The sequence below is a fragment of the Leopardus geoffroyi genome, chromosome B3 (assembly GCF_018350155.1).
Source record: "Leopardus geoffroyi isolate Oge1 chromosome B3, O.geoffroyi_Oge1_pat1.0, whole genome shotgun sequence".
NCBI lineage: Eukaryota > Metazoa > Chordata > Mammalia > Carnivora > Felidae > Leopardus > Leopardus geoffroyi.
The window spans coordinates 73,846,605-73,871,333 of NC_059337.1; the positions used below are offsets into that span (position 1 = coordinate 73,846,605).

The 24,729-nt window shown below is 47.1% G+C and overlaps 3 protein-coding genes across 20 annotated transcripts in view; 1 reads left to right on the top strand and 2 right to left on the bottom strand.

Moving 5' to 3' along the window:
• Positions 1 to 9,186, bottom strand: part of ACIN1 (apoptotic chromatin condensation inducer 1) — a 34,577-nt gene extending 25,391 nt beyond the window's left edge. For 7 of the 16 annotated variants that reach the window (XM_045450398.1, XM_045450395.1, XM_045450397.1 and 4 more), the window contains exons 1-3: positions 8,755 to 8,892; positions 7,279 to 7,344; positions 4,980 to 5,091 (exon numbers count right to left, since the gene is read on the bottom strand). In XM_045450398.1, the coding sequence (XP_045306354.1) occupies positions 4,980 to 5,091; positions 7,279 to 7,344; positions 8,755 to 8,892 (316 nt within the window). Of the gene's footprint in view, positions 1 to 4,446; positions 4,567 to 4,979; positions 5,092 to 7,278; positions 7,345 to 8,754 lie in introns of all 16 variants that reach the window. The other 9 variants (XM_045450392.1, XM_045450393.1, XM_045450391.1 and 6 more) reach the window with 4 other exon arrangements.
• On the top strand, positions 8,829 to 11,933 carry CB3H14orf119 (chromosome B3 C14orf119 homolog). Of its 3 annotated transcripts, none has more exons than XM_045450405.1 (2): positions 8,829 to 8,939; positions 10,781 to 11,933. In XM_045450405.1, the coding sequence occupies exon 2, from the start codon at positions 10,782 to 10,784 to the stop codon at positions 11,208 to 11,210; it is 429 nt and encodes a 142-aa protein (XP_045306361.1). In that variant the 5' UTR covers positions 8,829 to 8,939; position 10,781; the 3' UTR covers positions 11,211 to 11,933. The 3 variants fall into 3 exon arrangements, with proteins under 3 accessions (XP_045306361.1, XP_045306360.1, XP_045306362.1); XM_045450404.1 differs by lacking the exon at positions 8,829 to 8,939 and adding an exon at positions 9,269 to 9,401; XM_045450406.1 differs by lacking the exon at positions 8,829 to 8,939 and adding an exon at positions 9,422 to 10,002.
• Positions 11,934 to 12,000: 67 nt separating this feature from the next.
• Positions 12,001 to 16,679, bottom strand: LMLN2 (leishmanolysin like peptidase 2). The gene is made up of 14 exons (XM_045450828.1): positions 16,385 to 16,679; positions 16,170 to 16,254; positions 16,027 to 16,078; positions 15,590 to 15,733; positions 15,185 to 15,310; positions 14,890 to 14,974; positions 14,598 to 14,743; positions 14,351 to 14,522; positions 14,098 to 14,167; positions 13,926 to 14,022; positions 13,548 to 13,820; positions 13,108 to 13,337; positions 12,753 to 12,932; positions 12,001 to 12,271 (listed from the first exon to the last, which is right to left on the bottom strand). The coding sequence occupies exons 1-14, from the start codon at positions 16,677 to 16,679 to the stop codon at positions 12,064 to 12,066; spliced, it is 2,163 nt and encodes a 720-aa protein (XP_045306784.1). The 3' UTR covers positions 12,001 to 12,063.
• Between the last annotated feature and the right edge of the window lie 8,050 nt (positions 16,680 to 24,729).

Consider the following 24,729-nt stretch of genomic DNA (forward strand, 5'->3'; position numbering starts at 1 on the left):
CGTTTTTATCACTGCAAGTTCTGAGAAACATTCTCTGTTTTCTTTTCAATTCATAAACAGAAATTATATGCACATATTTAAAGCCATACTAAAATGCTTTGTGGTGAAAAACAGGCTTTCAGTAAACACACATATGCTCTGAATAAACAAATGTGATTTTAAGGGGTGGGAAAAAGACATGTTTTATAAAGCTGGCCAGATTAATGTGTTATACAGGTCAAAGAGTTCTAGAGTTGTGATTTTAAAATTTATGTACAAGCAAAGAGCCTTTTTCTCTACCTATTGAAAGTTGAGTGCTATTTATAACTTGGATCATAATGTTGTCCAGATGCTGTAAAACTACAGTGATAGGATTCTAAATGTTAACCCTCTGGAAGCACTTGATTCATCAAAGAGACGTGGGCCATTCAGAAAGTTTTGGTCATGACTGTTTAGCAAAAAAAAGTGACAACTTGGAGGGGACCCTCAGACATAAAATAGGAACTCAATAAGCAATACAAAATATAAAGAAAAAAATAAAGAAATCAGGAATCATTTTCTAGCTCTTAGTAAGGAGCTGATCTGATGCAGACAAGCTTCTGGGAAAGGTGACATCTTCTATGATGGGCACAAGATGTCTTAACGTAAGTGTCTTAAGCCAGATGTTAACAGTATGTGTAGAAACTGAGTACCTTTAGCAAAGGATGGAGCCAATGTATTTTAGGAGTTGAAAAGCAAGTCAGAGTAAATGTAAGATTTCTAAGATTCCAAAGCCAGAAGCCTTCAGGAGAAAGTGTAAGGTGGCTGCTAGACAGTGGAGAAGTGAAGAATGTTTAAGGTCCACATAGGAAAGCAGTACCTTCATTCTAGAAGATAAATCCATGGGCAGGACTGGCAGGACCCAAGTAAGGTAGTTAGAGATCACATCAAAGCCTGTGTACAAAGGGTATCCTTGGGTATGAATGAGAAGCAGGAATTAAGAGAAGAGAACTGGCAATGATGCCAAACCTAAATCTGACTCATGGCAGCTGAGTAAGTAACTTAACTAGCATTTCTCTAGAATCTCAGCTTTCAGATTTAATACAAGAAAAAGGAATGAGGACTGTATGCCCTATAAGCAAAAGGCTAGTTAAGATTTCATAGAGCTATACCTTTGTTAAAGAACCTGTATTCTGTATCCACTTTTAAATGTTTTTGTATTTTCCTAGATTGGACTCTTTTTGAAATAACTAATGGCGGCAATAAGAATTTCTGTATACCCAGGGGCGCCTGGGTGGCGCAGTCGGTTAAGCGTCCGACTTCAGCCAGGTCACGATCTCGCGGTCCGTGAGTTCGAGCCCCGCGTCAGGCTCTGGGCTGATGGCTCAGAGCCTGGAGCCTGTTTCCGATTCTGTGTTTTCCCTCTCTCTCTGCCCCTCCCCCGTTCATGCTCTGTCTCTCTCTGTCCCAAAAATAAATAAACGTTGAAAAAAAAAAAAAAAAAAAAAAAAAGAATTTCTGTATACCCAATCATGACCTAGAGGTGAGTCCAGACAACTTCTGACTATGGACTCCCCACACCTCAGAAAAATCTGAAGAAAGTGGTAGAAAGAGAAGTCAAGAAGGAAAGCCAGGGAGGATTTTATATACCAATTCTTCCCTATTTGGGGTTTTGTGTATAACACATAAACAGGAGATTGCTGGAATATAAGCCAAAGATCCTCATCAAATATAATATTGAAAAATGATTCTTTCAGTTAGTCATTCACAAATTGAGTTGATTAACAAAACTACCAGGGGACTTTTAAAAACATGTAGAATCCCAGACTCCCATTCCCTGAGACTCTTGGGGTAAGGCCCAGGAAGCCACATTCTTAAAAATAGTAATACAAAAAAAAAAAAAAAAAAAAAAAAAAAAATCAGATCATCAGGTGCCACTACCGATTAGCAAAATATGTCCCTAGAAACCTAAAATCAAAATCTTAATTAAAGAGAGGATTCCCAAAACATCCAAATAAGCTGGTATCTCAATAGTTTCCTGGCCTATGGCAGATTAACACAGCGAACCTTGAAAGAATCTAATTTTCTGGGTAAACTCCAGGCATTACCACTGCTCCAAATACACACTGCTAGAACTCCAAACTACCACTTCGTTGAGGATCTTGCCCAAATTTTGTACGACATCTATGAGATCCATATTCTAACCAAGATCAGAGGTAGGAAGTTTATGGTAGACAGTACAATGAAGAGCACAAATGGCAAATGTTAGCTGTGCTCTACAATTTACTTCAGTAATCTCTTCTAATTTATTTGCTTTTGAAACCTTATTTGTTTCAGGATCCATTTCTTATTTTCATTTCAAATTACATTCAGAACTGAGACTCTTTTATTTAAAGAGTTCTTCATCAAATCATGCTATTAAGAATTTTCAGTGGTTTCTCCTTACTTTAGAATAAAAAACCTCATATTCATTGAATTAACATTCAAAGACCTTTGCACTATTATCCCAATCTACCTTACAAGTTGTTTCTCTATTCTTTCTTTAATGTTTATTTCTGAGAGAGAGAAAGAGCACAAACAGGGGAGGGACAGAGACAGAGAGGGAGACACAGAATCCAAAACAGGCTCCAGGCTCTGAGCTGTCAGCACAGAGCCCGACGCGGGGCTCGAACTCAGGACAGTGAGATCATGACCTGAGCCGAAGTTGGATGCTTAACCGACTGAGCCACCCAGCCCTTCTGACTATTTTTGAATATGTAAGACCACTTCACTCTGGCTGCACTAATTCATTACTTCTCCTTTAAAAATATCACATCCAGGGGCACCTGGTGGCTGTTGGTTGAGCATCCGACTTTGGCTCAGATCATGATCTCCTGGATCTCATGAGTCTGAGCCTCATATAGGTAAAAACAAACAAACAAACAAACAACAAAAAAAAACAACCCCAGAAAAACAATCCACAAGCCCTGCACCAGCCTTGCTACCATCAGCCCAGAACCTGCTTTGGATCCTCTGTCCCTCTCTCTCTGCCCCTCCACCTCGACCCCCTCAAAGATAAATAAACATACAAAAATAAAAATATCACATTCATTATTTCTATGCATTTGTTCCTTCCTAAAAATATTCTCTTGTTTCCTCTGAGCCAATTCAAATCCTACTTATTTCTAGGGCTCAGTTCAAATCCTACACCTTTTTCATGAAGCTCTCTCATCACTGTAGTCCTCAGGGAACTTTTATTCTGTATTCTTATGGTCCATGTGTTTGTACTATTTATATATCACTTTAAAGCACACCATCTTCTCTTGATGGCTGTATGTGCAATTTTCCTCTCCCAAAAAGACTTTATAATGTGTTAACGCCTCCTATACTCACAGCAGAAACTTAATACTTTCTTGACTGACTTCTGAAAACACTGACAACTAATCTAGAAAAGTTTTCCCCCTTCCTTCTGGCTTTACAATCATGGGGAAGAGTGTTAGGAGCAAAATGGAACAACTGAGACTCTGCTACTTTTGTACTTAAGAAAAGAGATCTCTAAAATAACTTATTTTTCTCTTACCGTTAAATATCTGCTAAAAAAAAAAAATCTATGTTCAGAAAGGAATTCTATATTCATCAGAAGAGGTAGTAACTTCTACATGTCCTAAAAATATTAAATATGGAGTGATCACCTTCCCCATGACCACTAACATTAAAAATGATTCACAATCCTTTTAATTACAAACTGTTTTAATATATTTATTGTCCACGTCCTATATACATGTTCCCCTAAAAGTATACCGTCTTAGGTAGTTTAGAAAACAAAGGCTGTGTTTACAGGCATTTGCTTGAGATACTATGTGAAACTGGGTGCTTAATTTTTATGTGAAAAACTAATCTTGCCTGAACCCACTCTACACAGTGAGTTAGAGCTCCCTGTAATATGCTCACATGATATTCTGCACTGCCTCTGAGAGCACAGAGCACAACAGTAATAATTATGCAATAACCTGACTAATGTCCATCTCTTCACTAAACTATACATTTCATTAGGGCAGAGACTTGTCCTTGCTCTCCTATATTCCTGGTGCCCAGCATGTGCCTAGCATACAAAAGGCACTTAATGAAAACTTGTTGAATGAATTAATAAACTACAGCAGATGTCCATTGGGGGGGGTGACTGGATGGGCAACACGTAACCCATACAACTGGTGAAAAGATGACAGAGTTGTGACTCCTGTAAATTCAGAAGTAGAGGAGGTTAAAGAGGTACAGATGCAAAGAAAAATCATACTGCCTTTAAAACACTCTGAGAGGTTGTCACAACACAGAGGTGAAAGCAGACTTCAAAAAGGACATAATTCCCATGACAAACAGATGTGAAGTATCAATGTCACAGAACTGCCCTGGGACTTTAACGGAGGCTTAGCATGAAAGGAGGCGTAACTACCTCCCCCCACCAACTACGCAGGATTGACAAAACAGCGCAGTGGGGAGGGAGATACGTACTGGGTGAATGTCTGCTGAGCTCCAGCTCTGGTCTCTCCAGGCTGCTCTGAAAGTCAGGAGGCAGCAGGGAAGCCACTCCCTCAGGATGGATCATCTCGTCCTCCGACTCAGCTGAAGCTTCTGCAAAGCACAGATTGGGTCGGGGCAGGGAGGGAGTGAAGGGCTCAGCATGTGGGAATATGTAGAGGAGCGAAGGAGATCAGGCAAAGTCACGGGACACAAGAGTACATACTAAAGAGAGCACTGTACATAGAGAAAAAACTCCCTGGGATTAAGATCTACCTCATTTAAAGGGCAGCTTAATTTACTTATAATTCTTCCTGTTGGCAGGAATCCTTTTCTAACAGTCAAATTAAGTGTCTTCTTCCCTGACAAAAAGTAAATAACAACTCACTTGGCTTAACTACCAAAGCAAGTAAGTAGCAGTTTCAGCCTGACTTACTCCTGAAATTGCCTACTTAAACAGGCCTATCTATTCAGTGACAGGAATAAGAATGAAGAACTCCTTGAAAGAAGTGACAGTCTGGGCTTACCTTCAAGTTCTGCAGCTTCTCGGGCTTCACGTTCCAGACGCTGCCTAAGTAGCTCCTGCTGCTTTTCCAGATACTGCTTTATGAAACTGTTCTGGCTCATTTCCTCGCCAATCTGTGTAGAAGACATGGAAAAAGAAAGTCGAGGAAAGCAAACCAGGAAAACACAAGGAAGAAAATTCCATGGAGCAAAAGTCTACTCCTTATATTTGAACCCAAGAAAGATAATCAAAATGTTGGAAGGCCCTTTTCTAATTATGGTGAGGACCAAAATAAATAACCCTATGATTCAGAAAAGATGGCAAAAAGAGGAACTGCACATAATTTCTTATCTTGAATATTTAGTTCCCAACCAAAGAGTGATGCCCAAATTAAAATAAAAATTCCTGCAAAATTATGTTTTAATCCAAATTTTAATCTAAAATGTTATTTAAAGATAATCTAAATTTTTCTTTTTAGTAATATCAAGAACTGAAAGGAAAAAATACAAATTCCTACTAGGTCATTTTTTTGTTGATAAAAAAAGGTAACTCTCCACCTATCCAGGGATCATTTTGTTAAACAACTCCAAAATTTACATACGGCACTTAAACTATGTAAGAGATTAAGAAAAGGGATGTCTATTCATCATTTAAACAGAGTTTTAACTTCCTTTTTCTTTGGGTGGGAATAAATCCTTGGTAACAACATTAAAATCCAGGAGCTTAATCCCTTTTCCCATTTTTTCCTGTAACACAGAGTCCCACATCACTCTTCTGTCACAAGTCCTTCCCAGAACCTTCTTGCTTAGCAAGTCCTACTAGAATGCCAAAAGAGGGAAAAAATCTGAATATTGTTTGTTTTTAGTCATCTTTCCTAAGCATGGTAAATGTTTATTTTCACTTAAAGTAGAGATGCATCTCTTGGTACTCAATGGACATTGATAAAGTGTGCGTTGCGTTTATTAGAGAACGTACAGATTTACTGCAAAAATCCTATGTTAATAAAGCAAAGCTTCAAAGACTAAAATGCAATGAATAAATGGAATATAATCATAAACTGATTAACTCATGCAGTTTCTTACACTTAACTAAACTTCCATAAACAGACTAGATTATGACATAGCTTAATGAAGTGGTAACAAGGGACTAGGAAGGCTCTCTTGTTTTTCCATAGTATCTTGGGACTTCACCTAGTACTGGAGCTGCACAACACTGCACTAACAAAGACCTAGATTTTTCCTTTAAGTACATAACATACTATAATGAGGGGATTTTATTTTTTTTTTAATTTTTTTTTTCAACATTTATTTATTTTTGGGACAGAGAGAGACAGAGCATGAACGGGGGAGGGGCAGAGAGAGAGGGAGACACAGAATCGGAAACAGGCTCCAGGCTCTGAGCCATCAGCCCAGAGCCCGACGCGGGGCTCGAACTCACAGACCGCGAGATCGTGACCTGGCTGAAGTCGGACGCTTAACCGACTGCGCCACCCAGGCGCCCCTATAATGAGGGGATTTTAAAAGCTGAAAAGAATCTTATGAAATTGCAGTCTAAGAATTTTATTTTTTTAAACTGTGGAATTGTTTCTTCTAAAAAAATCTTACACTGAAACTCAATACATAAGACAGATAGAAGAAGATCGAATTTAGTTAGGTGGGGAATATGAGCACCTGCCCACTTGGGAAGAAGGTTATCTTCTCCAGAAATCCCCCAAAAGCAGGTCTACAAAACTAAAGTAGAGCAAAAACTATGGATATAGTCCAACCTTTTCTAATATTATACATAGAAATTGTGGAATCCAAGGCATCCAAAGGTTAAGTTTCTTGCCCTAAGTAACAGAGTAATTAATGATATTTACAAGTAAGTGCACAGTTAGCATTAACACTAGTAATGGTGGATGATTTCCAAAGGATTGAATTCTTGGAAAATCTATGTCAACACAAGAATTCTTCTTGATCAGCAAGTATCATCCTACACTGCCCTATTGATTGTCTACTTCATGTCTTCATTCAGACATCAACTACTTTTTCCAAATCAATGGCAAATGAATGGCTCCAGATTCTTGTACTACACTTAATCAATTGGAACCACATCTTTTTGCACACATCATTGCAAGTATCAGAAATTAACTAATAGCTCTTCTAATTCTGTTTCTGAATTTTTTTATTAGAATTCAACTGATCTGGTATGAGGACTTTTCCAACTCAGGGAATTCAGAAAAATACTGGTGAGGAATTAACCATCAAATATACATCATTATGTCCTTCCATATGTCTGTGCATCCAAAGAGCCCACCCTATCTAATAAATCTTTTTTCTTACCTGGGAATTTGGCTGGAATGCAGCATGGGGTGTTGAGTGTTTCTGCAAATTTTCTAGCATTAGAGCCTGGTATAGAGAATGGCAAAAGTCAGAAACTTGGGGGAAAAAACCCACCACTCCCCAATCTCTTCATTGAATGCAATGACTAACCATACACACTTAAACTGTACTCCTTTTCCAGGAACCTAAAAGCCCTTTACTAATACTGTTCTTATTCATCTTCAGAAGACCCTTGAAAGTAGCCATGGTTACTGCTCCCAAATGTACAAATGTAAAATGCAGGCACATGAAGAAAATGAGCGACCTGGCTATGTAATAAAATCAGTGACAGTGACAGAACCAGTACTACAGTCTCTATTATCTTTTGCACTTCTGACTAATGTCCCTTCTAAATCTGGCCATGCAGGTAAAATGACTTCAAATACTCAAGTCAGCTTCAAATACAGGAAACCAACATGGGGCTGCTGGTTTTGGCTTGACTGAATTACTTGGTCAGTTACCCAGGGCTAGATCTACTTGAGTGAATTTGTATTGTTTCCAACAGAGTGGCACCTAGATTTATCAAGTCTATAAAAATTTCAAAAAGGAGTCTATAGAACAAAATGACCACAGACTCTAAACTGTGGCTGACCCAATCCACACATACGAAGCCGTCAGCTCTGTACAGGCAGGCAACGGTCTGTCAATTTAACCCTTGAGCCAACTCAGCCCTAATGGGTACTACACACCATGTATCCTAACTAACCCCAATTAAAACCATGACATCCTCACATTGCCTCCGTTTACACCAAATCTATACACACAAATCCATCCACCTCATGACGATCCCACCCTAAACTACTCAAATCGATTCAAAACCCCCAACATATAGCCACCTGCCCCACCTCTCTCACCAATATTCACCAAACTCTTATCCACCCAAATTGCTTCTGGATAAATCATACACCCCTCTACAACCGAGTCCCTTCAAGTCAAGGTCTCTCTTCATCTCACCTCCTAATCTAATCAGGTAGGCATTTTACCCTATCCCAATCCTATTCCTCCGGATACCGACACCAGCTCCATTAACCCCTCCGCCCAACTATACCCCTAACTCTGACCCAGCCCAATTCGCCCCCCTCAGGCCAGCAACGCCGGTGGTAGTGGTGGGATTTAACTCCTTCTGCAGCGCATGCGCCGAAACCACAGACACAAACAAGGAGGGGGTGGGGGAAGGAGGAAGGAGCTTAAGACACTCCGGGAGAGTAGCGCGCACCCTCCCATTTTGGGCTCGCGCCGCTGCCGTTAAGGCGGGAACCGGCGCTGTCTCTATTCCAGCGCGAGCCTCACCAACCACCGTGCGCGCGGTTCCGGAGGCTCGCGCTGGCGGCCTGAGCGAGCTCGCGCGGAGCCCGGACACTGCGCCTGCGCCGCGGCAGAGACTCGTCTCTACCGGGTCCGCTCCCCTCCGACACCCCGGCAACGCCGTCTTCTCACCCCTTTGAGCCGCTTGACCAGGGCACTCTTCTGCCCGCTCTTGGCTAGGCCTCGCTGCTCCAGTGCGGCCTTCAGGTCGGTCACCCGCAGCGCCTGAAGAGGCTTCCCGTCCAGAGTCACCTCCTCCAGCTCCGCCATCTTGCGTGAGGTACTCGGGTCCGTCCCGACGGCTTCGGGCATCTTCGGTAATTTCCGCCAACGCCCTTCGAACGTACCGAGCTGACTCCGCCCACCGCCATAGTCAACCCCTCGATTACCACTCAGAACTCCTCGGCTTCCTCCGGAATTGCTCGGGTATTTCCGTCTCAACATCGGCACCAATCAGTTCTTCCCATCCTCCCAGCCTCCTCCCCTTCCTCACGCTGCCTTCAGAACTCGGTTTTCTTCGTCTTACCGAGGCTTTGCATCGAATGTACTCGGAAGCCCTCGACTCTGGCCTAACCAAAATCGGAGTTAGTCGGCTATCTCCGAACCTAAGACTGAGGCGCTGAGGCGCTTGGGTTTTTGGGGCTGCTCCGGGACCGGAAGTGCGTGGGCTGCCGGGCTGGCCCTGCTTATGGTTTTCAGGAAACATGGAAGCGGCGGCGACAGTTGGGGTTTAAGCACTTTGTGACGGTCTCCAGGTGCCCTGTGAGAGGAAAGGGGAGGTAAGCGGGGTAGAAGTCCCTCCCTGGGCCGGGTCAGACTCGGTGTTTGCGGGTTACCCTAGTAGGGCACACTTCCCGCTCTCCTATCGGTACAGCTGCCGCCTCCCGATATCTGAATCCCCGCCACTCCCATCTAAGGCTACGTTGCTCTTTGGGATCTTAGAATGCCAGGCTCCGTGGCCTCCAAAGTGGGCAAGTGGCGGCACCGTGTCTTTGGGCCCAGACTGTGAACTAATTCAAAATTATTGAACTTGAGTTTGCTGTGGAGGCCATGTCGCAAGACTAGGCAAAAGTTTCTCCTTTCCCCGAGTAAGAATAAAGTTCCTTTAGGAGGGATTGCTTCTTGGAGGAGCTCTGTGAAAAAGGCAACCTCCCTGTACTGTTTGGGTACTGAACTGATGTTAATTGCTTACGGATTCTTCTCTTTGTCACTACAAATACTCCAACCTGCAGCAGAAGAAACACAAACAGTAAAATCGGTCATAGACAAGTAGTTTAAAGTTTTCATTGTTAGTCATTCAAACTGTGGAACTCAAACTATTCAAGTCGACCGACCTTCCATTTGCATTACTGATGCAAATCAATGACAGGGCATCAATAGGTATTATATATTAAACCTTAAGGAAAATGTTCGAAGACATAAATTGTCATACATCTCCAGCAGTATAATACTTGTTACACTCCTAAGTCATCAAACCAACTAGACTTTTTTCAGTCTTGAATAAACACGTGGCTTCTTCTATTTTTTCCTTTCTGTGTTATCTTATTTTGGGTGAGGCACGCTCACTTACTTTGTTCTTTAATTTTTTCTGGTGCTTTAACAGGAAATACAAGGAAGTAATGGATGTTATGAAGCTCTTGGCATATCTCAGAGGCTAGGTGCACATTATAAAGAAGACTTATCATATATGATTTTCACCATTGATAGCTCTGGAATTATTAGCAGCTAGGCCCTCACCAGCTGCATGTACTAGATTAAAAAAATATGTACCTTTTTTCATTTTAAGGAAGATGAGGTGGACCAACATTGTCATTTTTCTTTACTCAGCCTGGACCATAGAAGTAGGCCAGAGAGAGTGAACAAGAAATGTGTTGGTTATTTTTAGATTCTTTATAAGAATAATGGAGAGAAGCAGTGGTTGGGGAGGCTAATGGGTTTGAAAGGGAGGGAGGTTGGCAAATATGAAGTTATTTTGGGGTGACTTCTCTAAGGTAGTTGGAGAATAACCTATGTGAAGTACCCTGTTGTTTTCTTGTAAATTGAATTGGTGAAAAATAACTTTATCCGTAGATGGTGATTTTTGGTAAGATTCTTTGTTGGGAAGTTGTATTTTGGTTGCCCTATCTAGAGAGTATATAACAGTGCTTTTATGTTTCAGGATGCCACTGGAATCATCTTCCTCTTCGATGCCACTATCCTTCCCTACTCCCTTACCCTCAGTACCAGACAGTATTACTAACTCTTCCCCACCCCCAATGTCTTACATCACTTCCCAGGAGATGAAGTGTATTCTTCACTGGTTTGCCAGTTGGTCAGGTCCCCAGCGTGAACGTTTCCTACAGGACCTGGTAGCTAAGGCAGTGCCGGGAAAATTACAGCCACTGCTGGAAGGTCTGGAGCAGCTTAGTGTGTCTGGAGCAAACCGACCGCCTTGTATCTTTGAGTGTCAGCTACGTCTTTGGGATCAGTGGTTTCGAGGTTGGGCTGAGCAGGAGCGCAACGAATTTGTCAGGCAGCTGGAGGTCAGTGAGCCAGACTTCGTGGCAAAGTTTTACCAAGCAGTGGCTGCTACAGCTGGTAAAGATTGATGGGCTTTAAAATCAAAGAAGATAATCATATCTGATGGAGCTGCAACTTTACAGTGAGAACTTCAAATATGTCACTTAACAGTCTAGGGATGGTATCCTGATCAACTGACTGACCTTGTTGACCAGGACAGGCTTGGTTATTTCAACTTTAATAGCCTATCAACTGGACTCCCAGCAGAAATGTTTTCCATCTAAGTAAATTCAGATCAGTCAGCCTCCTAGCTTGCTCCTTTCTACATGTCAAACCCTCAAGAATTCAATGGCTTCTTTTGCGAGTATAACCAAAAGGAACCTACATATTATAACTCAAGCCTATTGCTGGCCCATGAGGCTATAAAGTAGAGCCTTCCTGCTCCAGAAACAGGAGAGAAGGACGATAAAAGGTCACGTTTTTATAGTTTAACTGGATTCAGATGGCTGATTTCACCACTCTTACCAGATTCTGGCATAATTGTGTGACATCCCAACTATTAGCTTCCCTAGTGATGATTTTGTAAAAGTATGTAAAAATCAGGAGAGGGAGATAATTGTTACTCATTCCATGCTGATGTTTGTTTGAATCCAAATAGCAGTGGCTTTTTCTAAAGCATATTGTGATATCCTTGGAGCGGGTAACAAATACCTGTTCTGTAAGTTTGCTCTCCAATATGAAAACAAGTGACACTCTTTATAGGTTGAAGTGTTTATTTTTTGTATCAAAATAAAGAATCTTCAGAACCATAAGTCTCTGGAATTTTTTCATTACAAGGCTAGAATAGAGTTGATACCTAGAGAAAGAGGCATTCTGAGAAAAGTATAGACTTTCCATCCAGTTGTCTTCCAAGAAATAATCTGCCCTATCTATTCTGTCATGTCACACCTCTCTTACTCCTTCAACTGGGCCCCTTGTTTCTTGGAGCTCTGGTGAATGGTGAGAGGCAGCTGGTGCCACCTGGAGAATAGCTCTTCTCTGATAGGCCATGGTTCCCAGTGCACCCACCAGGATAAGCAGTGTTAGGCAGAGTCCCATGGACAGCCCTAGATGAGTCATGGAGGAATTATGGTCCAAGGTAACCAGTGACCTAGGAACACAGAGGTAATATTTGGCTTGAAATAATGCTTAGGCTTAGGAGGTGAAGGGCTTCACTTTTATCATAATATACAGAGCTCATGAAACTCTGCTTCGTCCAATCAAGCTACACAGGAAATCAGGAATATAGATCCTGAAAGTAGGAAAAAGACCAAGATCCAAGTCTCCTAGCAACTTAAATTGTTGGAAGGAGACCTAACCTGGCAGTGAGGTGTTGGCAGTTAGACTATGGTGTTTAGATAACTAGACATAGTAGCCTGTTAGTACTTTAGGGAGGAAGAGGACTAGGATCCCTATGTCCTACGGATGGGGAACTCCATCATTGTGGAGGGAAAGTTGTCCCATAGTGCTAGGTCTGAGGTGATCACACTCGTTTTCCAAAATAAGCCTAAGACACACATGAGTGCTTCCTGCAATTTCAAACATCTGGACTCCAGGACTTTGAAAGAAAGCTACTTGGAATATTGTCTTACTTGATGTGTTCTGTGGTAAAGCTGGCTCCTCCATAATATACTTCCAGGGGCTTCTTCTGGAGACTCAGGGTCAGGGCCCTGTGCAGCATACCAACCGAAGGCCCGTGGCAGCCAGAGGACTTCCACATGTACACAGTGAACACCAGTCCAGTGGTAGTGGAGGGGCTGTGGAAATAGCACCTACAGGGACATTTGGATCTCTTAAGGGAGATAGAGTCCCTGGAAGAGTATATCTCCTGAAACAGGTGCAGGCTTAGGAATGGCACAAAGTTTTCAGAGGAGAGTGGTGAAGTAACCAACTTAGGCAGTCTCCCTGGCCCACTGTGTACATCCTCAGTCTGAACTGTCCCTTTACCTGCCAGTGTGGCCTCTGCTCACCAGAGCCTGTAGTACTGCTTCAGTCAGCTCTTCTAGCGTTTCTTTCCCCACAGAGTGGCCTGGGGGCCCAGCTAATTGCAAAGACAGATGGAATAACGGGTCTTGGGTGGCAAGACTCACAGGCGGGGAAGTAACAGCATTGGTACCTTCATTTGTTTGACACAGCCGACCCCGGGGACAGAAGAGAAGACCATGGTACCCAGGTATCTGCAAGGAAATACATAGCAGGGTATAGTTATGACCTCAATTGTTTGCTCAAGCCTTTCTAAGGAAATTGTACAATCTAGATCAGAGTCACAGACTCGGTGGGTACTTAGAGAAAAATGAATGAACATCTAAATGTACTAACTACCATACAAGCATTGTCCAACTTCCTTTTGCCAAGCGGCTCTGTAGCTTTTCACTTATGATACCCACCTGAATAGCCTTTCCAGGAAGGCATGAGGCCCAGGGTGACCCCTCTACCTGCACGTTGTATGCTCCCCTTTCTGTGCATTGATGTAAGTAGCAGCGGCCAGTGAGCTCTGCTTCCTTCAGGTGTGGGATCTGAGAGGGACGCCTGGTCTCGTCCCCACGGAGCAGTTGTGAAGTGAGGTTGGCAAGGAAGCAACGACTCTGGGAATGGTAAATTTCCCCGTGGGGGTTGTCTGCCCCAGGTGGGAATCCATTTTCCTTCTTCCAGCATTCACTCTGAAAGGCGGGACAGGAGGCAGAATAGTGTTTGCCTAGATGCCTTAGACGTTGACTCCTCTCCGGGCCCACTCACTTCCATTCTGTCTTCTCCAGTCGTCTCACCCCATTGGCCAGGGGCTTGTACATGCGGCAGCCTTCCAGCGTGGGGTCTGAGGAACAGCTCCCCTTGTCCAGGTGCAGGTAGTGGCAGCCCAGTCCGCTGTGTGGAAGGGATGGCAGCTGACACCAGGGTCCCCGACAGCTGTACAGCCCCTCAACCACTCAGCACACACACCTGCCAGTACAGAAGAAGTCTGAGGAGCCAGCCCCACATGTGGTCACCAGGCCAAATTCCAGGCCAGATCCTGCTTGAGAGGTGGGAAGAGAAAGAGCCCTCAGAACAAGTGAAGCCCCCAACACCCCTCAGCGCTGGCTGTGCTTATGCTTCAGCTACACGTCTGCAGCAGATAACCCCTTCCAACCTCTCTCGCTGCCCCCAAGCTGACTCAGGTGGTGAGGGCCCCTATGCGATTTTCCTTTGTTCTCACCCCGGCCCCACAACAGCTCCTCTGCAGCACTGTGGTTGACTTGGTACCAGCCTGAATCTTTGAAGGCAGCAAGAGTGACGGGATCAAGTCGAGTGCGCCGGGCACCATCGAAGGTAGCGGTCATTACAGAACCCTGGAGCAGTCGGGCCTCCCAGTGTGAAGACAAAGCGCCCTAGGGAGGAGGTAGCCCGTTGCCACCTGATGACCCCCTCTTCCTTCCAGCACCCCGAGGTGTTCTCAGTCTCACCTCTTCTTCCAAGGGAACACCCAGTGAAGCCCCCAGCACTCCCAAGTGTTTGGCCAGGCTGTGGCTAACAGCTGGGGTAGTGAGAAGCAGCTGTCCCCACTCATCACGCCTTGTGACTTGTGGCCTTGTAGAACAGTTCTCTGGAACTGAGCACAGAAAGTGAAGGAGGCAATATGAGGAGAGGAAAACTCAGAGAGGGTGGAGCAGAAATGGAGGGAAGGAGTTGGTGGGATGGTAGTGATCCCCTCTCTTTGACATTGTGGGAAGGCTGGCTCTCACTCCTCTCATTTACCACCGGGTCCTGAGGGGCAATCCCGCCACTTCTTGAAGAGCTGTCCAGAGAAACCCAGAGCATGGAGCAATTCATGTAGTGTGGCCTAAGGACAAATGACCGCACGGTGAGGGGGACTGGGTGTGGAGCAGATTGACCGGCCATTCCATAGCCCCTCTGCCCAATCAGCTCTTCTTAGAGTCTGAGGCACCTTCTCCTCCAACCTTAATAGATTCTTCCACTTCATGGGAAGCTGAGTGACCTGTCCCCTATCCCCAACCTGTTTGCATCTTCCTATTCATCATGCAGCAGTTACCGTGATGATGTCACTATGGCTGAGGCTGGGGCTGGCAAGATGTTGGGCACAGTAGACAATGGTACCAGCAAGGGGCCTGTCTTCTGAGTCCAGCTGGCAGCAGGCAGCATAGGCTATGATAGAAGGCTGTGGATGGGCCAGGACAAGGAAGCGGTGGAAAGCAGGGATGTGGGGGAACACAGAAGAAATCTTTCTGAAAATAGACACCCACGGAACTCAGCAGGGATGGTCCCAAGGGATTACTTGAAGGGGTTTAGCTCCCACCCAAACTTCATCAACATGACCCAAGTTACCTCAAATGAGCACAACTTTGAATAAAAATTGCTTTTATGCTCCCTCCCCCTCCCCAGGATATTTAAGACTAGGAGAGACAGAACACGGAAAAGGACTTGATTTGGGCCTCACCTCTCCATGGCACTTGGAAGTGTGGGCAATCCGCACGTACAGGAGAAAATCAGTGTTTTGGACCCCAGGCCCATCTGGCTGGACCAGTTGTGGGGGACCCTGCTCTGGCCACAGTGCGTAACCACGGAGATGGGCATCAGGGATCTGGCAGGGAGTGGAATGTAGCATCTAGTTTAGCAGATGGGGACAATAGGAAACTGGGTACTAGGAGTGAGGAGTGGACAGTCTCTGTCTTTAGTCTGCCTTAGTGTCATGTAGGCAGCTGGTCAGAATAGGGATTCCACCTTCCCTCCCCATCTCTGATTTTGTAAATTGTCAGGGTGAGAAGGGGCTCAGGAATCTGCATTTATTAGGAAGGACATTAAACAATTTTGGTGCTAATAATGGTCTTGGAGAAGTCTAGGCAGGCTAGAGATCTTCAGATCCCCAAATCTCACCTTTACTCCCAGGCAACTCTCTCCTTTGTACCCTGGGTTCAAGAGGCTGCACCTGCCAAGAATGAATATCTATAGGTGAGCTGGAGACATTTCTGGGTACCGCCGAAGAGGCACCGTGTACATTCTCAACGACATGAACTCACCTGTGGTAGTTTGGGGTGTCTGGGTCTCCCCAGACAGCATGGCAGTACTGTGCAGGGTCTCGACTCAGAAGCAGGGGTCCTTGCACTGGAGGGACTTAAAAAGACAAGAAGTCGATTTCACCTCAACATCTTTAGAGTTCCTTTTCGCTGGTTGTCTTCCTCCATAGCCCTCTGACCCTCAGCCCTCCCTGACTCCCTTTGGTTTCCCTACTTACCTGCGAGGACACCCTGGAGTCGCCTAGCGGCCTGTCTGGCAGCCACCAGGGCATGAGGTACTCCTCTCCTTCCGGCTCCCTCAGTATCCCAAGCTCCATCTGATACAGGATCTCTGATATAGCAGGTTCGGATTCTCAGGGGCTGAGGATCACGAGAGCCAGGGTGGGTGAAGGAAGCAGAACGGAAGTCTGGGGCAAGTTGGGAGAGAGGGGGCCTGAGCAGGCTCACAGACTTCTGTGTCTCATCGTGTAGGCATCTGCTTGCAGCAATCCCCAGGAACAGCAGCAGCAACATCTCACAAGGGGTCCTCCCTAATGTGCCCTGGATCCTGTCTTCTGCTCCTCTCTTCCTTGCCTCACTTACTTCTGGCTGCCCTCTCTTTACTGTCTCTCTCCATACCCTCTCCACCACTCTTGCTTATTTTTTTTTAAGATTGGAGTCTTGTTGACTAAATCTATAGTTACCCCCAGGAGGTTGGATGTGAAGCACAAGGATCAAAGCTGCACCCACCCCACCCCCCATGCCAGAGTGGAGAGCTGGGGGGCGGGGCAGTGTTATTCCTAAAGCCTCAATTGATCTTTCCAAACAGGAGCCTGTGCCATCTGGGAACCCCTCCTAACCCTCTTTCATCTCTCATCCTAATTCCCCTGCCTTTCTGAGTGGACAACCTTAGAACCTTCCTAGAACTAAAAAGTTGGTGTTAATATAAGGGTGTGTGCGTGTGGGGGGCACTCTGTGCTTCACAGATGCCTACTTACCTCATTGGAGATGGGCAAACAAGGCTTCTGCATGGCACTACCCCCGGTATCAGAACTGGGTGGACTCTAACCAGACTGCAAGACTTTTAGGCATCACCCCCATCTGTATAGGGCACTTAGTAGGTGCTCAACAAACACATGTTGGTTGACTGACACCTCCTAGGAGAGGCTGTTGTGTTAGCTCTGTGAGGCTTCACAGATAGGCATGCTGCGGGGGAAAGTCAACTCTTACAGTGGACATTAAGAGAAGATGTTCAAAGATGTTCTCACCCAGCTCTTGGAAGTCCCTCTGTTTTCTTTGCTCACACTGTGTTTTCACATCCTGTTCCCCCCCCCCCCCCTTTCCCGCCTGCCTGGCTAATTCCTACCTCCCCTATAATTACTTCGGGAAGCTTTTCTTACTTAACACCTCCTGCCCAAATTCCACTCTCGCTCTGGGGAGGGGAGGAGGCCCACTTCACAGAAGGCCTCCCCTTCCCTCTCCTTCTATAATTGTTGGCTTAGAGGCACTCCCTCCACATCCTGCACTCCTTCAAGGTAAGCCTGCTTCCTGGCTGGCTTTGTAGTCACAGCACTCGGCACAGTCCCGAGGGCCTAGTCATCCGTCTGTTGTGGATGAAGGAACAGAACCTAACCCCATTGTTTAACTTTTGAAGAAACAGGTCAGGGGTGAAATGACATAAAGCAACACTGCTAATTCCTGACAGGATGAGAGTTTCCAGAAGGGCTGCTGACTTCCTAGGGAGGCTGGATTTGATACTTTGACACGCCACAGCTGTGGCTGGAAAGGTGATTACAAGGGAGGCAGCCAAACGCTGGAGCCAAACCAACTCTGCCACTTTCTGCCTATGCAGCTTTGGCCCAGTGCCTCCGTGTTCCCATCTGCAAAAGGGGGGTGATTATACTTACCTGACAAGGCTGCTCTGAGGAGAAAGCAAAGATTTGTAAAGTGCTAAGAACAGTGTCCATGCTCATGGTAAATACCAAGTCACGTCAACAGTACATATTCCACAGACACTTCCAACTCAGTGGAGAGCTGTTCTGTTCTTATCAACATGTGTACAAATCTTTAGGGGACTCTTGTTCTTTTTCTAAGACAAACCCTATTCTGCACGTTATCAGACTCCCTCTTTTTCTTGGCAGGGCAGCCTATTTGGGGAAAACCCTTGTGGTGAGGCTTGGGGCAAGGGAGTCCAGGTCTGTGTGGCTTTCCGTTTTCCCGCCCCTCTGCAGCCGCTCCTGATGCTTTGCTGCCCCCTTATGGCCGCGCAGAGGAGGGGCACCCCCACCAGGGCCGGGGGTCAGGCTAACTTCTTCACACACGCATGCAGAACTTCGTACCTTCCAGCAGAAACAGCACAAGAAACACCTCATGTTTCTTCTGCTGGAATACCTCTGTCCTGCCTTTGCCTGGCAAATTCCTCCCCATCCTCCTAGACCCAGCTCAGAGGGTATCCGCCTGCTGAGTTTTTTCTTTACTCCCCCAGGCAGAGGTGGTTTGCATAGCCCCTGTTCTCCAATAGCAGCTCTTGCGCATCTAGCACTTATTATATTCTCTTGACATTTATTTCTGTGCTTGTTTCCCTGCTAGACTGTGGGCAGGGGCTGAGTCTGATTTCGCTTGTGCCTCTTTGAAGAGGTGTGAAGTCAGCACAGAGGGATAATGGAGGTGGGAAGGTGGCTGGGAGGAAAGAGAGGAGGAAAGGAGAGAGGGTGAGAATAACAGTCATTGGAGCATTCCCTTTGTGCCCAGACATCTTCCAAGTACTTTAGACTCACATATTCCTTTTGGCAACCTTCCAGGGTACGTATTATTATAAATACCCCAATTTTACAACCGAGGCACGGCAAAATTAGGCAAAGTGAGTAGGTGGTGAGTGTGGGGTTTAACCCAAAATGCAATAGTGTTCTCAAGGGCATAGCATGATCGTGATCGATTGGAGGGGCAGGATGAGAAAGAGGGGGCAAGGAGAATAGGTGGAGATTGGAGGGAAGCAGCATAAGAAGAGGATGAGGCATGGGAGAGGGTGGGGCAGATCCCAGAGGGGAAGAGGTGAGAAGAGGGTGCAGAGGGAGGAAATTAGAGACTGGGAGGGACGTGCTGAGGAGGAAGGGGAGGAAGGGAAGGCCAGCTAGGACGAGGGCGGGGTGTGGGAGAGGATGGGACTGAACAGAGGATGTCTTGGTGGTGGTGGTGGTGCCTGTGTGGATGCTCTGTCCAGCACACTGACCTCTCAGTTCCTTCACTCTCCCATCTCTAACATTCTCCATTCCACCCTCACAAGCCACTCCCGGGAGCCTTATCATCACCAGAAACTGCAGCACCTATGAAATAACTGAATCAAACATCGTGCTGTCTGATATGATCTCCTTTCCTTACGGTTTGTTTGCTCAAGTAGGCTTACTGCAGCTGTTCTAGGGGCTCATGGAAGGACCGCTGGCCCTTCCTGTCTTTTTATCTTTGGCCTTGGGTTCCATGCTCATCACTAAATCCCTCCTTCGAAAGTACCCCCCCCCCTTCACTGTCTATCCTGTCCATCCTGCCTCCCAACATTTGACTTCTCTACCCTGGCCCCCAGAAGCTAAGGACCACAGAGGGAAATCACCCAGGAGAACAGTCTGTTGTCACTCCATTGTCATCATCGACTTCAGCGGAGGCATGCTCTCCAGTCAGAAATCTCAGTCCTCCTTCCTCTCATCACCTGAGGTCTTACACCTTGAAGCCTGCTTCTCAGAGCCTCCTGCTTCATCGCTGACACTCACCTCTTTTCATGGTGAAAACAGACAGAACTGGCCACAGCCTGCTACATCCTACCTGTGCCTGTATCTGTGTCTGCTGCTGTCCCACTGTCCCTTCTTTCTCCTTAGAGGAGAGGAAATGTCCACCTCCCTTGGGAGGTGGTTCCTGCCTCTGATGCTCTGGATCCCATCAGAGGGAGATCTGGTCTCAGCCCCTCTCTGACTTGGTCTGTCCCGCAGCCACTGTCAGTGACCAGGAAGGGCCTGCCTGGGGCCTTGGCATACATTTCTCCATCTGCTGGGAACCCCTGCTCTTTGCCAGACCAACTCCTCACCTTTTAGAGATATCTGTATGTTACTTCCTTGAAGAAGCCTTGCCTGACCTTCACCTTTAAGTCAGGTGCCCTTGTTAACATCTGTCCCAGTTGCCCCTTTACTTTTGCCACATAGCACTGCCCATTTAGAATTATCAATTTATTTGTGGTGTTATGTCTGGCCCCCTCATGAATCTGTAAGCTCCATGAGGGCAGGGACTATTCTCTTTGTGTGTCCTGTGGCTTCTAGAACAAGCAAAGTGCCCAGCCTGGAGTAGGTGTTATAAGTATTCTTTGAGCAAATGAATACATGAATGGGTATGAGGAGGAGACAGGAGGGATGTGAGGGGGAAGGAAGGATGGGGATGGGAGGTGAAGAGAGCAGATGGCCAGTGCAGGGAGAGGGTGGTAATGACAACGTGCAGAGGTGAGGCTGGGGATGGAGGGGAAAGGTAGGGAGGGGAGAACCAGGCAGAAGACATCTCTGTGCTGGTGCTGGGCCTGAGTGAGGCTTCCCAGGAGCTCTGTCTCTTGGCCATGCTGCCTGAGAAGTTTGAAGGCAGAGCCAGTGGGCGGGGCTAGACTTTATCTTAGGGCGCAGTCCTAACCTCAGATGGTGACAGAGCGGGAGCTAGCAGGGGTTTTGCAAACCGTCCCGATTGCAGCAGGCCAGCAGTCTCGCTCTGGAGGGCGGGTGGGGCCTGGGCTTATCTCCCAAGTACAGTCCTAACCTCAGATGGTGACAAAGCGGGAGCTAGCAGGCGTTTTGCAAACCGTCCCGATTGCAGCAGGGCTGGATGGCCTGGCCAGGGGCAACAGTGCTAGGCGTGGGGGGCAACAGAGGGTTGGACAGTTTGGGGCCTCGGGTTGAAGTTTGGCTTTTGGGGTGTGGGGGATCCATTCTACCTATGGCTTGCCTTCACCTACCTTAGATCTCTGTTTCTAAAACCACAGGGGGAGGCTATGGCTCTGTAGGTGGGGCTCTCTCTGTTAGGAAGCCTGGCTTTTCCCAAGTCCTAGGACCCTTCTGCTACTTCCAGAAGTCAGAATTGACGGCCAGTTGCAGCCATTTTCCCACAGTGTCCCCAGCAGGGTTGCCTCAGGGAATTTCTCATGAGTCAAGGAAGTTTCTCTGGGGCTGGGCCTGCTTATAGGAGCAGCTGACAAAGTCCAGTCAGGAGTCCTGCCCAAGTCTAACCATTCCCACTTAGGAACAGCGCAGGCTGAGAGGAGAGGTCTGCTTGCCAGGGGCCAGCGAGGGTGACAGGAAGTGACTGGCCTGTCAGAGAGGAGGTGCACAGGCCCTCAGCCAGCCCTGGCTATTGTTGCCTCAGCATCTCCGATACAGCCCCCTGCATCCCAGAGCCCCCTCCCTGGCTGGCACAGGGTAGGGGTGGAGGTGAAGAGGCCCCTTTCCACCCCCACTACCCCAACCGGGATCTTGCAACACTGGGATGGGGGCCCTGGGGGCCCAGGCGTGTGGCAATCCATGGGGGGTGGGGTGGGGAGGTGTGCACTGAGCAGGGGAGCAGCTTTCACAAGCAGCCACTGCAGGACTGACCTTGGCTACCTCACCTTGGGCAGCTTCCTCTCTCTTCCCGGTATCACCAAGTAGCGTTCCTTCTCCTCAGCCATTTCCCAGGGGCCTGAGGTCCTGTCTCTCAGCTCAGCACTCTCATCCCGGCCCCCAGTTCAGCTCATGAAGGAAAAGCGGGCCTGAGCCCACTGTGGAGGCTAAAGCAATGGGACGCATGTGTGTGCTGTTTGGACCTTGATTTGCTGGTTTCTTAAAGTCACCGCAGCCCAAGGATGAGCACTTCTTTCTGCCTCTTCTTTCTCTGAGGCAGCTCTGCTTTGGGGGGTGAGGGCGGGTTGGAGAAGGGGTTTGGGTGCTGGATGCTTGCTGTCTGTGACACCTCAGTTTCTTAGGGACTGTCCTGTCCCACAGAGGGAATGGGAAGGGGAGAGAGAGTCCTTTGCAATTCCATTCTAGACAGAGCGAGGTGCTTTCTTGTTTATCCCTTTCCTTCTTCTTTCCATTCAGCCAGCCTCACTTGGCTTGCTTTCTTCCTCTTGATCGCCCAGACTTTAGAGCCTTCACCTTTTGCTCTCCCCTCTGCTCACCCTTCCACCCCAATTTGGCACATCTGCCTCCTCCTTGAAATGTTTTAGGTTTCAACTCCAGTGTCACTTTCTCAGAGAAGCCTTCCTTGACCACCCCAGCTAAAATAACCTCCCTCCTAGGGCGCCTGGGTGGCTCAGTCGGTTAAGCGTCTGAGTTTGGCTCAGGTCATGATCTCGAGGTCTGTGAGTCCGAGCCCTGCATCGGGCTTTGTGCTGACAGCTCGGAGCCTGCTTCAGATTCTGTGTCTCCCTCTCTCTCTGCCCCTCCCCCACTTGTGCTCTGTCTCTCAAAAATGAATACATGTAAACAAAAAGTTTTTTTTTTTTAAATAAATAAAATAACCTCCCTCCCTGTTTATCCGTTTGGTTTCCCCAAATGGAGGTATTAATGGATTGACTGAAGGGATTAAGGGAAAGTTGCAAGGAGAGATGAAGAAACTGGCTAGCTGCAGAGAGGGTCCATTACAGCCCCCAGGGCCATAAGGGCAGGGAGCCTGTGAAAGAGAGCCTTGGGCAGCACCTGTCCCCTACCGCAGAGAGGGTGCCCTCCTGCTGCTCTCCAACGTCCAGTCAGGCCTGGAACACAGCAGGATGACTAAGGGTAGGGGGCACCTAGAAAGGCAAAGGAAGATAGCGCACTCGCTTGTTGTCCTTTTCTTCCTACTCCTTCAGTGAAGAGCTGGGTCTGTCTGGGTCACTACCGTGTTCTCAACACCTTGCAAGAGCCTGGCACAGGGACAGATGCTCAACAAATACTTGTTGAATAAGTTATTTTGGCCCAAACCAGAGGAGGTCAGGTTAGAAGCCTCATTCAGAATGTGTGACCCCTGGCTATGTGTCATCCCCCTGGGATGTGATCTGCCAGAGCATTGGGGCATGCTCAGCACTCCTTGTCACGCAGGCACCAGGTATGTTCTTTTCTCACAGCGGCGCTGGGACCCTTCTCCAGCCCTGGTGCCAAGCATCTGCCCAGAGGATGGTGGACGGCTGGGCAGAGACCCAATTCAGAGCTGTGGGAAAGAAGCACGGAGTTGGTGCTGAGCAACCCAGGTCCCATCACCCAGAACCTTGAAAATAAGTCAAGGGGCAGTGGTCTTGAGCTGAAAGGAGGAAATCCGGAGGTTGAGTCACTTACCATGTTCTGTACAAACCCCCCTTATGCAACCCCATCCCCCTGGGCTAAAAGGAAGGTGCGGGATTCTCCCGGACATCCACAGAGACTGGCGCCTCCCCCTTACAAACTCAGAAGGCCCCACGGCTGAGGAATAAACCAGCTATTGAGGTTCAGATCTGTCTGTGCAGACCAGATCTGCGGCAGTGGGATCCAGGGAGAGATGTAGGACAGGATGCCTGAGGGACACGGAGGCAAAGGCAGGAAAAGGGACCGAGTCCTGGGTGAGGCTGGCGTGCTGCCCACAGATGCCCAAGATGTAGGAAGTCTCTGCCCCTGGGGATGTGGAGATGAGGGGAAGGGAGAGAGAGGGAGATGCTGGGAAGATTCAGCCTTTCCACCTGTCAGAAAGTTATTCCTTAATGTCTAACTTGGGCTTTCTCAGCAGTGGCCTACAAGTCACTGGCGGCCCAGGAGAGACTCTAGCCCCTATTGTGTCTTATGTCTCTCATGTGCCCATAATTCCTGGTTACTTATTGAAGGGACTCTCAGGCCCACCCTGTGTGCCTCTGTGGGGAGGGTGTGAGCAAAGAGTAGAGACAAGTGCCGTGTACTGACACAGCAAAGGGACTGAGAGAGCCTCAGGAGAATGTCTCTTATCCCCTCTGGCTTTATCTGTAAGATGTGGCTCACACTATCTTGCTTGTCTGAGGCCAAAGCCCACCAGCCGATCTCTTGAGGTCTCTTCCAGCACCTCTTGAGATCTGTGATTTTTGTGGAGCTGTTTTTGATTCTGCCTCTAAGCAATCCTGTGACTCTGGCTAAGTCCCTTTCTCTTCCTGAGGCCTCAGTTTCCTCACCTACAAAATGAGAAGTTTAGATGAGATCCTGAGGTCCTTCTGATTCTAGTAAAGTGGAATAATAACAACTATTCATCTCACCATGTGCCAGGCCCTGTTTATCTATGAACATAACAACACTGTGAGATGGGTATTAATCCTACTCCCATGGTACAGATGAGGAAATTGAGGCATAGAGGGAAGTCACTGGTTCAGGTCACACAGCTTGGAAGAACCAGAGGGAGATTCAACTGGAGCCTCTTAAGAGGGCTAGAGTTCTAGCAAGAAAGAATACTTTGCACAAAGGATTTCACTGGTAGAGGTGCCTGGGTGGCTCAGTCGGTTGAGTGTCCAACTTCAGCTCAGGTCACTATCTCACGGCTTGCAAGTCTGAGCCTGGCGTCAGGCTCTGTGCTGACAGTTTGGAACCTGGAGCCTGTTTCACATTCTGTGTCTCCG

Coding starts and splice junctions, on each gene's coding strand:
- CB3H14orf119 (XM_045450405.1), top strand. CDS start 10,782: ATGCCACTGGAATCATCTTCCTCTTCGATGCCACTATCCTTCCCTACT.
- LMLN2 (XM_045450828.1), bottom strand. CDS start 16,679: ATGTTGCTGCTGCTGTTCCTGGGGATTGCTGCAAGCAGATGCCTACAC. Junction 16,079..16,169: donor GACACCCCAAACTACCACAG/GTGAGTTCATGT, acceptor CATTCTTGGCAG/GTGCAGCCTCTTGAACCCAG. Junction 15,311..15,589: donor CTTCCAAGTGCCATGGAGAG/GTGAGGCCCAAA, acceptor GCCCATCCACAG/CCTTCTATCATAGCCTATGC.